The 14,409-nt window shown below is 53.1% G+C and overlaps 1 protein-coding gene across 1 annotated transcript; it reads right to left on the bottom strand.

Moving 5' to 3' along the window:
• Positions 1 to 4,029: 4,029 nt before the first annotated feature.
• On the bottom strand, positions 4,030 to 4,983 carry LOC129782912 (olfactory receptor 14A16-like). The gene has a single exon (XM_055792428.1). The coding sequence runs from the start codon at positions 4,966 to 4,968 to the stop codon at positions 4,030 to 4,032; it is 939 nt and encodes a 312-aa protein (XP_055648403.1). The 5' UTR covers positions 4,969 to 4,983.
• Positions 4,984 to 14,409: the final 9,426 nt, after the last annotated feature.

The following is a 14,409-nucleotide window of genomic DNA, read 5'->3' on the forward strand; positions in this document are numbered from 1 at the left end:
CAGCTCCTACGCTGCTGTCAAGCCTGAAGGAGTCACTCCATGGACGTGCCATAGCAGGATTTAAGCAGCCACATCACCAGAATGGACTGTCAAGCAAGAAAAACCTTTATGCTTGAAACTACCTCCAGAATCATGAAGTTCTAGGTTCGGTATCTTGCATTATTGCCAGACAGCATATAAGTGAATGACTGAAATGCGACCCCAGATAAGACTGGGCTGTCTACAGGGAGGCTGGAGCCTGCTACTTGTCTCTCCTTTGTAGATATATGTTGAAACATGTTTTACAGATGTATAGAATTTGGCCTGTGATGTGGTATGCTAAATCCTCAGCTTGGGTGGGATCAGGAGGAGTCATGGACATGGAATACTCATTTGAAAATTGTTGAAGAATCGATAAATGCTGTTAGGAGGAGTGATTGTTGGGTAGGTACCCATTTCCCTGAATGTCCTCATGCAGGAATGCCTGTAGCTGGTATCCCCATCCCATTGGGGACTCGTGGGAGTAACTGTGGCTAAGACCAAAATACACTCATTGGAACGAGACTGACCTCCAGACCTGGACAACACTGAATCCACACTCAGTGTGAAGTGTGTTACTAAAATGAAGCCGAGACACACCAAAATGGAACTCTGGTCTTTGTGGGGCCCTACCCACATTGTGATTGCTCAATGCATTTCATGAAGCTGTCAGAACTAACTAGCCGTAGGTACTGGAACGTTCCACTGGGCACTGGGTGGTGCTGGATATGTGCCCTGTAGCACAAAAAGCATTACCACCAAGGTGGTCGGGTAGATGTACACGGGGAGGGATTTTTCCTGATATGACTGACTGAGACACTGGAGAACAGTCGGTGGGGAACAACTTACCTGCGGAGATACAGGCAGAATCAACCACCCCTTACAGAGAGACCCACTGGGTTTCACTCTTCTGCTGGGTGGTTTATTCCTTGGCGAGGGGCTGCTGAACTGGGGAAAGCAGTGACAAAGAGATCCACAGGAAAGGAAGAGATGGCCAAGGACACTGCAGGTGCCATAAACTGCACTCTGTACGGCACAGGCAATGGCCGTACGCAAGGGGACAACCCTTGGGTTCTCTTGGTGACTTCCAGCCTTGCCCATGCCCCTTGCCTTCTGTCTCACGTTGTCCTACGCTGTCCCACGGCTGCTGCTTTTCCCCGGCAGGCCACAGGCACCCATCTGGCTTCCCCACCTTGCTCTCACCCTGCCCTTGCCACACATGCACTGATGTCTGCCCACCCTCACACGCTGTTCCTGCAAACACAGACATGGACTGATCTCATATTCCTTCTGGACGACGTCTCCCACCACAGCACAAGCCCCTGAGTGACATTTCCTCCTCCTGACCTCCAGTCTCCACTTTCCCAGCTGCACTGGGTGGCAGTGCTTCTCCCTCCTGCTCTTCCCTACCTCCAAGGAAAGCTCCACCACCTGGGAAACCACCCTTCAGGCGGGCATCCCGACCCATCCCCCTCCTTGTGGCCTTTCCCCTGACCATGCCACGGCCTCACTGCACTCTTCCAAGGCTGCGAGCCTTTCAGCTTCTCGCATAGACACGAGCAAGCGGTGTGCCTGCTGCGGTGCTGTCATGTTCTCAGGCAGCAGTGACGTGACAAGCAAGAAAGAAGCCCCTTGGTTCTGCTGGCCTGCCCGAGACACTGGCAGATGGAGCTTAACAGCACGTGTCCCAGCCATGAGTCAGGGGCTGCCCTACGCGCTGTGTCAGGCAGAGGTGACCTCACCGCCCCTTTCCCAGGCACATTGCTGCTGGTGGCCTGTCCCCTCCGCAGGCAGAACTGGCCTCACTGTCCCCATCACAGCCATTGGCTTCCTGCTGGAATGTGAGTCCCTGAGACACAACTCACCACGAGATACCGTCCTCAGCCGTCACCCTCCCCGTGGCCCAGCACCCAGCAGATAAAGGGAAGCTTCTGTCAGCCAATTTATCTCATGGATTTCCTACCTACCATTTGGCTGAGAGAACATTCCCCAGAGGAACTGCTTTGTTTCTACTGGACCATGTTTTGTCTCTGCTTCTGCGCCTCTGTTTTCCCTTCTTACCCCTGCTATCCCATCCCAACTGAGCTCTCCAGGGAAGTGAGTCAATGAGTCCTAGAATATCTCAGGTTGGGAGAGGCCCCTGTAAATGCCCTTGTCCAGCTGTCCTGCTCAAGGCAGGGTGAACTGGATGGCATCGCTCAAGGGCTCTGCCCACTTTGGCATCATCCACAGGAGGGTCTGAAAAGCCACTTTGTCAACTTGTACTGGGAGACAATAAAGACATTCAACACAGTTGGCCCAACTGCTTGCACTGGAAGATGCCACTAGTCAGTGGCCACCAGGAGGACTTGACCACTGGTGACATTTGGTCTTGAGCCCCTGTGGCGTATGATGCACCGACTCTGGGAGAGGATCGAAGGCACAAAGACACTTGAAGACACCTCGAAGACACTTTATTAATCAATAATCAAGCAAGCCTTTTATACCTTTGCAGGGGGCTGACGTGTCAGCCTGTAATTGTGCTCAGCAATTTTCCACTCTGGGCTCTTTTTTTATTACAGACACAGCAGCTCAGCAACTCCCTTTACCTACAAGGCCACAAGCTCTGCAGACCACTCTCTATCTTCAAGTTTCTCCTCTTGCTCCCATGGCTTCCTTCCAACAAGCATAACTGTGTCTCTCTCCCAAGGTCGGGTTTCGCTCCCTGACGCTGTTGAGCTAGCTCGAGACATAGCCACAAGCCCCCAGCCAACTTCCACCCACAGTATCCTCCATTTCTTCACTCCCGAAGTCACCCATCTGCCTATACAGAAAGTGCAGGAGAAAAAGTCAAACCCCTTGCAAAGGTCCAGGTACAAACCATCCCCTTCTTGCCTCAATACGTATGGGTGCAGCAAGCCCTTTGATGTCCCACAATTACCTGGAAATGGCTGCAGGAGTATTTCCACCATCATTTCCCCAGACACTAAGGTGAGGATGACCAGCCTGTATTTCTCCCAATTGTCCTTCTTGCTTTTCCTGAACAAAGGCTGGATGTCTGCCTTTTGCCAGGACCCCAGAACCTCCCTGATTGCTCGGACACATTTGAGGGCACCATCCAGAAAGGGTGCCGTGATCAGACCGAGGCCCTTGCAATGAGCCTGCCCAAGGCGGGTGAGATGAATCTCCCTGGGACAGTGGCCTTTGTTCCTGCAGTCACACACAGGAACGGCCAGGTGCTGGGAGGTGTCCCCACCTCAGCTGGCCTCATGCACTGCTGGCGTGGTTGTACCCCAGCCTCACGCACACAGGGGTGCTCAGAGGCACGAGCCCGTCCCTGGCACGTGCGGAGGCAGAGCACTGCAGCAGGCACAGTGACTGCCTGGCCTCCTGCTGCCCCTGCCAGAGGCTGGCAGCACCTCAGCCCGGGGGTGTCGCGCCCTGCTCGGCACCTCGCGGAGATGGCCCTCGTCATGAGCAACGGCCACGGGGACCTCGGTTCAAGGAAGCACGTTGCAGTGCTGCATTCAGGTGGTCTCCACAAATCCATAGCATTTTATGGAGGCCAGCACCGTCACAGAGTGCCCGTTGCCTGCCCCTGCCTGCGCTCACAGGACTGCCACGCAGCACGGCGGTGACCAAGCTGCCAGAGCCCTCAGGCCTTACACCAAGGCATGGGGTCAGAAGGAGAGTGTGGAAGTGGAAGAAGGACAGCACTTGAGAGCCAAGGGCTGGTGTTCCCTGGTACTGCTGCCATGCCAGGAACCTTTTCCCCTCCGTCTGTGGACAGAGGAACTGTCCCTGCAGCTCCAGAAAGGCCTTGGAAGGAAGAATCCCAGCCAAAATATAGTTTCCTAATGGCCCTTTGGCTTTGTTAGATGAGGAGAGAGCAGGGCACCTTCAGAAAAGAAAATCACAGAAGGAATTAGAATGGGGATGACAACTTTATCAGAACTGAAATACCACAAGTAACTACAAAAAATTCAGAAGAGAGTCAGGGTCTGTGATGAACTACATTATAAATGCTATTCATCATTTTAATGCTTTAGAAGAACATCCAGCTATCAGTTTGCACATTGCACCCTTCAGCTCCTGGTTCCTCATGCTGTAGATGAGGGGGTTCACTGCTGGAGGCACCACCGAGTACAGAACTGCCACCACCAGGTCCAGGGATGGGGAGGAGATGGAGCGGGGTTTCAGGTAGGCAAACGTGGCAGTGCTGACAAAGAGGGAGACCACGGCCAGGTGAGGGAGGCACGTGGAAAAGGCTTTGTGCCATCCCTGCTCAGAGGGGATCCTCAGCACAGCCCTGAAGATCTGCATGTAAGACAGAACAATAAAAACAAAACAGCCAAATAATAAAGAAGCACCAGCCACAATTAGCCCCACTTCCCTGAGGTAGGTGTGTGAGCAGGAGAGCTTGAGGATCTGTGGGATTTCACAGAAGAACTGTCCCAGGGCATTGCCTTGGCAGAGCGGCAGTGACAGTGTATTGGCCGTGTGCAGCGCAGCACAGAGAAACCCACTGGCCCAGGCAGCTGCTGCCATGTGGACACAAGCTCTGCTGCCCAGCAGGGTCCCGTAGTGCAGGGGCTGGCAGATGGCCACGTAGCGGTCATAGGCCATGACGGTGAGGAGAGAACACTCCGCTGAAAGGAAAAAGACAATCAGGAAGAGCTGTGCAGCACATCCTGAGTAGGAGATGTCCCTGGTGTCCCAGAGGGAGTTGGCCATGGCTTTGGGGAGAGTGGTGGAGATGGAGCCTAAGTCGAGGAGGGAGAGGTTGAGGAGGAAGAAGTACATGGGGGTTTGCAGGTGGTGGTCGCACACTATGGCAGTGATGATGAGTCCGTTGGCCATGAGGGCAGCCAGGTAGATGCCCAGGGAGAGCCAGAAGTGCAAGAGCTGCAGCTCCCGCGTGTCTGCCAATGCCAGGAGGAGGAACTGGGTGATGGAGCTGCTGTTGGACATGTGCTGCCTCTGGGCATATGGTCCTGTCACAGGAGAAAAAGACAGTGATAATTTAGGGGAGACTTCTGCAAGCAAAATCAAAGCCATTTCCCACAGACCATCCCCCCGTCACACACAGACATCCCTCTCTTTCCTCGGAGACCTTCCTGCAGCTGTGTGGCTGCAGCCCTGCTTGGTGCTGGCCGTGTGGGTGATGAAGAGCAGGGCATCTGCCCACGGGCTCTTGACCAGCCAGCCCCACTCTGCAGCAGTGGGTGGGGGCAGGGACCAGTCCTGGTGTTTAACTTTGTCCTCTGAAACCAGTGCCAACGCAGAAGGGCTGGTCAGCGTCTGCAGCGCCAGTGCTAAGGAACGGGAAGGGTGAAGGCATTGTAAGAGAGCTTTAGTTTTTTTCACAGCTCCCCCCCATCTCTCCTGTTGAGTATTTTCAGATGTCAGAAAAGCAGAGCATTTTTGCTGCCCTCCGGGGGAACAGAGTGAGGTCTGTGAGGCAAGAGGATTGCCTGTGGGTGAGTGCCCAGTGAGGGGAGGCGGTCTGTCCATCAGGTTCCCAGTTTCTATGGGCTTGCACCTTCCTGAGATGAATGGTGGCCACACTCCCATGTTACCCTGAAATACCACAAGGCACTGCTGAGAACGGACTGACCCACCACAGACCAGTAAAGGTTGTAGACTTTCATCAGAACTCAGCATCCCACCCACAGCAAAGGATACACAGCTCATTTCACCCACCCCAACAGTGTTTTCTCCATCACAGAAACTCTACGCCTCTATGTGGGGCTTTCAGATCACTAATGGGTGCGAGGGGACAGGTTTCCATTCTGGAGGGCAACTCGCTGCTTGGAAGGGAACTTCAAGGAGGTAGCCAAGTGCCCTAACAAGAGCATCAGGTTCAGGGAGAACCAGCCCCTTGCCCAGCCCCACATAGGGCATTGCCCACAGCCCCACAGCTGAGAGGAAAGCTGGGACACTTGTTCCCATGGACACACCTGCAGGAGAGGACCCACAAGGTCAGAGTGTGACTCTGCAGCTGAAACACCCATCCCCAGAGAGCCTGACAGCAAGAGCTAGAGAATAAAACTAACCCAAAACGGCAGAGAAAGAAGTAAAATTGCACTGATGGCCTAGGTAAGAGTGTCCAGGGCGAGCGAGCCAGGCACTGAGGGCAGCGTTGCCCTTGCCCAGCTCTGCTCGCCACCTCCCACACACCAACACTGCCGGGCAGCTGCTCTCAGCCCCTGTGCTCTGCAGAGGGACCGGGGCATGTGGCTGCAGAGCTGCACCGCGGCTCTGCTGGAGCTCTGGCTGCAGAGGGGGTGGCTCACGCCTCGGGACCCCCAGCCCTGAGGGCAGAGGCTTTGCTGGGGGGAGAGCAGGCCAGGGGGATGCCTCAGAGAAAGGGGTCTGCACTGCACATGGTCAGAGAGAGCTTTCTGATTCTCCCTTCCACAACAATTCTGTCTGAAGTTTCCTTTCATTCCCTGATCATATCGCTTCTGCCAGGAGATTTTCCTTGTGGGAGGTATCTCCCTGTGCCAGGTCTTTCCCCGTCAGAGCTCACAGATCCCATCACAACCTCTGTGCTCTGGCCCTACACAAAGCTGCCTGTCTGCAGGGCACTGGCTGGGCACAGGTAACTTGTTTGCAGGTAGAATAATGGTCAGGTGAGACTGAGCCTGGTGGATCCAGCAAAGGCAAAGCTCCTTTTGTCCGTGGGAAAGGAGTAACTGAATGCACATAGGAAGACTCAAATAAAACCCTCTGATATTTCAAAGTTACGATTCAGGAGTCTAGGGGACTTGTCATTATTAAGAACTCCTTCATCGTGTATTCCAACACATTCCCCAAGAGTATAGAACGGAAACAGACTCAAGAAAGTACTTTACCTTTACACTAACCTTGCTTTGTACTAATTTTTGAAACCACCAATGGAAAATATTCTGGCAGTGAGCGGAAGCTGTGAGCAGCCCTGAAGCACACAACACCCTCTTAACAACAGATAAGCACTTCCTTGTGTGGGGTCACTCCTTGCACACACAGCTTCTCCCCGCAGCCGCACGGGAGCCCCCGGCAGGCTGAGAGCTGCCCCTGGCAGGCGGCAGAGCCCCTGCCCCAGCACACAGCCCCCTGGGCTGCAGGGACCCTGCTGGCAAGGACAGCCCTGGGCACCCCTGCCTGCACAGCCACCTTCACAGCCCTGCAGCCGGCCCTGGCACAAGGCAGCCCACATGCCCTGGCCCTCCCACGCTGCAGCAGGGAAGCCCTGCTCTGCAGCACACTGGCCTCCTCCACAGCACAAGGCTCCCACACGGTCCCACAGGCTGGGGGGGCCCCAGCTGCTGCAGACCCAGCTAGGAGCTGCAGAGGCATTGCCCTGCAGCCACACACTTACCGGCTCCAGGGCTCTGCAGATTTCTCCAGCAGGGAGCTCTCAGCAGCCCCCCACCAAGGGCTGCTTTTGAGCTCTCCCTGCCTCCCTCCCCTGCCCCTCTGGGCTCCCTCCAGGTGTCCCTGGGGCTGCAGGGGAACCTGCTGGGCAGCAGGATGAGGCAATCCCTCATGGGCCTTGCCTCTCCTGGGGGGACACACTTATTTCCAGCAGTGGCAATTCCCTTACTAGAAAAAGTTTTCTGCAGGAGTATCAACTTTTGTTAACCCATTACTAGAGAGGACACCAGGAGAACTGCAGCAAAGGATCCAAGTACTCCTAAAAGAGCGTGTGTGCATGTGTGTGTCTGGTGGTTCTGCAGGCAGGGGCAGGGAGGATGTCTTCAGTGCTTCAGTAAGCCCTGCAGAGCCCATTTCAGCACTTCATTGCACAGTCCGAGGGCTCAAGACCCAGCTCTCCTTTGCCCAGGCCATGTCTCTGCTCTGAAGCAAAGCCTTTGCACCCCCGGGCTCGGGGACACTTGGTACCAGGTTGCCTTATGGCCAGGCAGAGCTGGGCTGGTGCCACAGCTGGGGGGCTTCAGCCCAGATGTGCAGCAGTGCCCTCAGCCAGGCGCCCACGCAGAGGCAGCTGCAGCCCGTCCTGTTGCAGACAGAGCTGTGACACTGAGGGAACCAAGTGCCAAGGCAGGTGGCAGAGCTCAGCACAGCTGCTCGGCAAGGACAGCAGCCTCCAACAGCCCAGGCATCCACCACGCGGTTTAGACCGGTGAGGCAATTCCAGGGCACCCGAAGGAGTGTTCCCTCCTTCTGCACAGGCCACAGCCTGCCAGTGTGTGACCTGGGGCCTGCACTCTGCTGCTCTCCTGCCTCACTGCCCCTGGGAGACGAGACTCCACCATTGCTTTGCTCCTAGTACCAAGGTGGACACGAATGATGCAGGGTTTCAGATCCAGGGGAGCATCACAGCTGTTGGCCCATTTGGCAGCTGTGCTAGAATACTGATGTAAACAGTAAACCTACCGACACATAAAGGAGCATTGTCACTGTGCTGCCCTGTGACTGTCAGTAGGTGGTTACTTGACCACTGGCTTGCAGGATCCCACCAAGCCTCTGTCTCGCTGCTCCCCTCCTTCTTCACTCACCTTGATGTCTGTAGGGTTGTTCTCTCACATCATTCTCACTCCTCTCCCTTTCTGCTTTGTCCTTTCTGCCATAGGGTATCACAGAGGTGCCACTAGAATTGCTTATTGGCTCAGGTTTGGGCAGGGGCTGGTCCATTTTGGAGTCAAATGAAAGTTGCTGTTATGGTCATGGAGTCAGCTCTTGATCTCTTCTCACCTCTGCCAGCCCTACAAACACCTCCAAACCACTCCCAAACCCTTGCCATGTAAACCCACGGGATCTCTAAATTCCCCAAGAAGATGTGAGGTTATTGATCCTAAGGCTTCCTCATGCTGCTTAAATAAGACTTTTCCCCTTCCTCTCCCTGATTTAGGTGTTTTCAGAGCAGTTACCCTGAACCACACCTGTGTCACCTGGGCCAAGCTCAGACATGTAACTACAAAAATAATAATGGGTACCAAGTGTCCAAGGTCACACGCCAGCAAAATGTTTTGCTGCAGAGCATGCTGGGGTGGTGGGCAGAGGTCACTGTGAAGGTGAAATGAGATGTCCCTAAGGAGAGCAATCCATGCTGTCCTTGGGACCAGAGACATGCAGGGCTGGACTGTGCAGTGCTGCAGGAGAAGGCATTGCTGCCAGTGATGCCTCCCGCCCCAGAGGACACGTGGTTCCGGTGAACCTTATATCCAGAAAGGACAAGGTGCTTTTGATTGTGTCCTTGACAATGGACATCCCGTGATGCAGGGACACTTTGAAAATCATTGGTCTATTTCTCTATTGCCTCACCACAGGGGTGACTTTCAACAGTGCTGGCTAACTGGGGAGGCCCAAGAAGGCTGAATGCTAGTCAAGTGCTGCCCACCTACAAGAAGGGTAGGAGGGAGGATCGGGATAACTACAGGCCTGTCAAACTGATCTTAGTGCCAGGGAAGGTTGTAGAGCAGATCGTCCTGAGCATCATCACACAGGAGCCACAGGAAAACCAGGAGGTCAGGACCAGCCAGTATGGGTTTATGAAAGGCAGGTCCTGCCTGATGAATCTGATCTCCTGCTGGGACAAGGTGACCTGCCGAGTGGATGAGGGAAAGGCTGTGGATGCTGTCTACCTGGACCTTAGGAAAGCCTTTTGGCTGCATCTCCCACTGCATTCTCCTGGAGAAACTGGCTGCTCATGGCTTTGGTGGGTGTTCTCCATGCTGGGTTAAAGCTGGCTGGACAGCCAAGCCCCAAGAGGGGTAGTAAATGGAGTGACATCCAGGTGACAACAGCCCATAAGGAGTGGTGTTCCCCAGGGCTCAGTGCTGGGGCCAGTCCTGCTTCAGAACTTCATCAATGGTCTGGATTGAGTGCACCCTCAGTGAGTTTGTGTACAACATCAAGTGGGGTAGCAGTGCTGATGTCCTTGAAGGCAGGAAGGCTCTGCAGAGGGATCTGCACGGGTTGGACCATTTGGATGTGTCCAACTGTATGAAGTTCAACCAGGAGAAGTGCCAGTTCTGTACGTGGGTCACAACAGCCCCCCACAACGCTACAGGCTTGGGCCAGAGTAGCTGGAAGGCAGGCTGGTGGGGAAGTACCCTGAGGGTGCAGGTTGGCAGATGGTTGAGCAAGAGCCAGCAGTGTGCCCGGGTGGCCAAGAAGGCCCATATCATCGTGTCTGCTATCAGAAACAGTGTGGCCAGCAGGACCAGGGCAGTGATGGACCCCCTGTACTCAGCACTGCTGAAGCCACACCTTGAACACTGTGTTTCCATTTTGGGCCCCTCACTGCAAGAGAAACGCTGAGGATCATGTCCAAGAAGGGCAACAAAGCTGGTGAAGGGTCTGGAGCCCTGGTCTGTTGAAGAGTGTCTGAAAAGACGGTTTTCTTTTGAAAAGTGGTTTTACTCTGGAGAAGAGGAGACTCAGGAGGGATCTTACTGCTCTCTAGAGTTACCTGAAAGGAGGTTGTAGATGAGCGGGGGTAGGTCTCTTCTGCCACATAACAAGTCACAGAACAAGAGGAAATAGCCTGTAGTTAGAGAGGAGAGCTTTAGATTGGATATGAGGAAAAACATCTTCACTGCAAGGATGGTCAAGCATTGGAACAGGCTGCCCAGGGAGCTGGTGGAATCACCAGCCCTGGAGATGTTTCAGAAATACATAGACACAGTGCTTCGGGACATGATTCAGTGACGGAATTGGCTGTCCTGAGGTAATGGTTGAATTTGATGGCCTTTAAGGTCTTTTCCAACCTAAATGATTCTCTGTTCTTATGCTTCCGTGATTTATTGCAAGCCTACCTAGACACGTTGCTGAGCAAGCTGGTCTAGGTCACCCTGCTTCAGTTGGAGGGCTGGATACAACGATCTCCAGAGGTCAGTCCAACCTGGAAAAAGAAGCCATAGAGCTATAAGAGCATATATAAAAAATGTCAACACAACTAGGGAAGTTCATGTGAAGAATATTTCTCCATAGAAATGGCCTGTGGGAAATGCATTTGAGAAATCTGAACGAAACAAGGCTGCTTTTCTGTGGCCAGGTCATGGGTTAGAATGAGGGTGACAGAGGGGTGTGTTATGAGGAGGACAGCTGATTCTCAGGAACTCCTCATGCAGGAGGACATGCCTGGCTGTGAAGGGGCCTGTGAGGTCAGTTCTGTCTCTGGAGGTGACAGGCCGGCAACAGGAACATGGCTGGGAAAGTCCTTCTGCCAAGCTACAGCATAGGACCTCTCCAGGAAAAGGGCTGGGGTACAGGCTGTCATGTCCATTTTGCCTGTGGACATGAGAGGACAGCAGCAGGCATGTGGCTTGGTCACGTCTCTGGGAGAAGCTGAAAGGCCAGCAGCAGCCATGTGGTTTAGAAGACCATGTGGAGGTGACTTCACTTTTTTGAGGGGAAAGACCACCAAAAATAGCTATTGAGTTAGGTTCCCTACTTGGAGGGCAGTTCCTGAGGTGGTAAAGCTTTTCTGGATAGTGGGAAAAAAGAGGAGAGGGGAAAAGATTTCACAAAGTGTAATGTTGCAAATGGAGAGTGGCTATCGGGAGGAAGAACTTTCACTCTAGGGGTCCTGCTGCGGTGCAAGAGCTCAGCCATAGGGAGCCTGGATCAGCCCATGGCTTTGTGTTTCACGGAACAGCCGGTGAGAGTGGAGGTACCTCAGCGAAGGTATGGCAATGTTGGGGTGAGAGCAAGGCAGGGCAGCGAGATGGTGCCTACAGCCTGCAGGGAAACAGGGGCAGGGCTCCAACCATGTAGGACAGCCTGTGGTGAAGAGGGCAGAGGGCACTGTCAAGGCTGGAAGGCACCAGTAGAACCCAGGTCTGTGTCCCCTTGGCTGTGGCAGCTGTCTCTGCCTCTGAGGGTCATGTCAAGACATGATGTCCTCACGGCACGGGGGCATCGTTGCCTCCTTGCGGCCCCATGGGGAAGCTGGAAGTTGCTGTGCCATTGCTGTCCTTCACTGGGCATTGGATGCCCACCTTCCATGGTCCCCAGGAAGAGCCCTGAGCCCTCTGTGAGGGACAGCACCCACCTCCCCACAGGCTGCAGGTCACGCCTTGGCCTTTCTGCTTCATCAAGCAAGCCAAGGCTTTGCTCAGCAGCAGAGCTGCCTGCACAGCGCCTTTGCCTTCCTGCACTCACAGCCCCCAAGGATGGGCTCTAACAAGGCCATGGGGAGGCTTTCTCGGGCATGGCCCTCAGTGGGGCCCATTAACGCTTCCAGGGACTGTGGGCTTTGCTCCGGACTTGGTGTTCTTGAGAGGTTTCTTCAGGCTCCTCTGAACACCTGAAGTCCAGAGCACCACAGACACCCTGGGCTCATGACAAGGGAGAACGCCCTGACGAGCCCTGTCTCCTCCATCAGGGACATCTGGTCTTCAAGGCTTGAACACTTAATAAGTTTCAGAAGTATAGTTAAAGAGGAAGGCAGGTAATGACCACTATGGAGAAGTGATAGAAGACTTTTCTAATGGCAACTGATGCAGCATGCCTCCTGAGGAGTTGTGCAGAGGTTGGAAAAGCAGTTCCTGGAGCTAAACACTGCATGGACAGCCTCACTTCTCACCTCCCCAGCCCCACTGTTTATCTCCTCAGCCCCATGGCACTTCCATCACTTGACATCTGACTTCTCCAACCAGCTCTGCAGGTGAATATAGGAAGTGCTTGGCAGTAAATATTGGCTGCTTTCCTTTAGAGAAGAGGGTGTAAACAGGAATAAAAGAGGGATTGCTTATCAGGGTGTGTGTTGGGGGAGTGGGTTAGAAATTAATAAATAAAAATAAATTTCTCAGCTGTCGTATTGTAAGTTCAAGCAAATCCCCATAAGGACTATTGCGACAACTGAAGAGTTGCCCATAGGGAATATTAGAGACACTACTGAAAGACAGTCCAATTTTTCCACTCTGAACCTTAAAGCAGAAGCTACATAGGTAGAATGGGTTGGAGTGATCAAAGAGGAAGAGGAGAAAGGCATCTGGAGATGAACTTTTTAACCAATAGCTGTAAATCAGGAAACCAGGACATCAGCATATTTTCTTCAATTTCATAGAAGGTGTGAACTTCCTGGGACTCATGACAAATATTAGGATGATTCCAAATTTTTTTGTATCTCTAGAATTTCTCCCACTTTGATCTACGTATATGCAACAACTGGTATTCTCTGAGGTTTGCCCTCTGATGCCAGAGTTCACCCAGAGGGAGCCTGGATCGTCCCACGGCTTTGAGTTTCAAGGAACAAGCAGGGATGAGGGGAGAAACTCCAGAAAAGGCAGAGAAATGTGGATGTGAATGCTGGGTAGGAAAGCAAGGAAGAGTGAACCCCCAGAGTGGAAAGAGGTGCCACATGGACAGTGTAGGGCAACTTGCAGTGGAGATGGCCCAGGGCTGCAGCGAGGCTGAATGGCCCCACAGCGGGATGAGGCCTCTGTCCCCCTGGCAATGGCAGCTGCCTCTCCCACCAAGGCCTGTGACATAGAACTTGATTTGGAGGGTCTTATGTTCTGCCCTCCAAGAGCCTGGGGGTCAGGGCTTGGTCTTTCTGCTTCATAAAAAAATCCAAATGTGTTTTGCAGCATTACAGCCACCGACACAGTACCTTTGCCTGCCTGCAGGTCTGGCCTCTAATTAGCTACTCTAACGAGTCCATGGGGACGCTTTGTCAGCAATGGCCCTCAGCGGGACCCACCAATGTTTGAAGGTATTTTCAGTGTTGCTTCTGACTTACATTCCTTCAGTGGTTGGTTCAGTCTGCTCTCAGTAGCTCAGGTTCATGGCAGGAGCCCCCAAGGCCCTAATGAGGTATTTGCCTTTTCTCATTTCCTTCAAGTCTTGAAGACCTGTGTAGCTAATTGAATCTGTTCCATTCATGTAGATAAGAGAGAGGATTTCAGAGTGCACTTCAAAATAATTATTTTTCATTTCATAGGTTGTATTTTGCTACTTTTTAGGCTAGAGGGGAGGTTCTAGCAGCAATCTCCAAGTGATAATGATGCAGAGGGTCTCCTCATCAGGTCTGGACTGGTAGGAAATGCAGTCGCTTGAGGTCTAACACCAGATGGACAACCTTGCTCTGAATGTCCCCAAGACCACCCTTTTTCTCATTGTCCCCTGGGACTCACATCCCTTCTCCTTACGTCAGACTTCTCCCCTCAATTCTGCAGGTGGGTGCTGCAGCTCCTTTGCACCATCCCCACCTGTTTGCCTTAGAGGACTGGCTGCACACTGGTGAAGAAAATTGTTTTCTATCTGCAAGCACTGTGAAGAATGATCAAGTGTCATCAATAGGAAAACACACTCCACAAGCACATGTCAAGTCCAAGCTGTCTCTGATGAGGTGCCTTTCTGCAAGGGACACTCTTATGAGAAATCTTTTAGGTTGGCAGATACGGAAAGATAGATCTAATCACAAGGAAATATCTGGTTATAGGGGACAGATGGGCT

Source organism: Falco peregrinus, chromosome 19 (genome assembly GCF_023634155.1).
Source record: "Falco peregrinus isolate bFalPer1 chromosome 19, bFalPer1.pri, whole genome shotgun sequence".
NCBI lineage: Eukaryota > Metazoa > Chordata > Aves > Falconiformes > Falconidae > Falco > Falco peregrinus.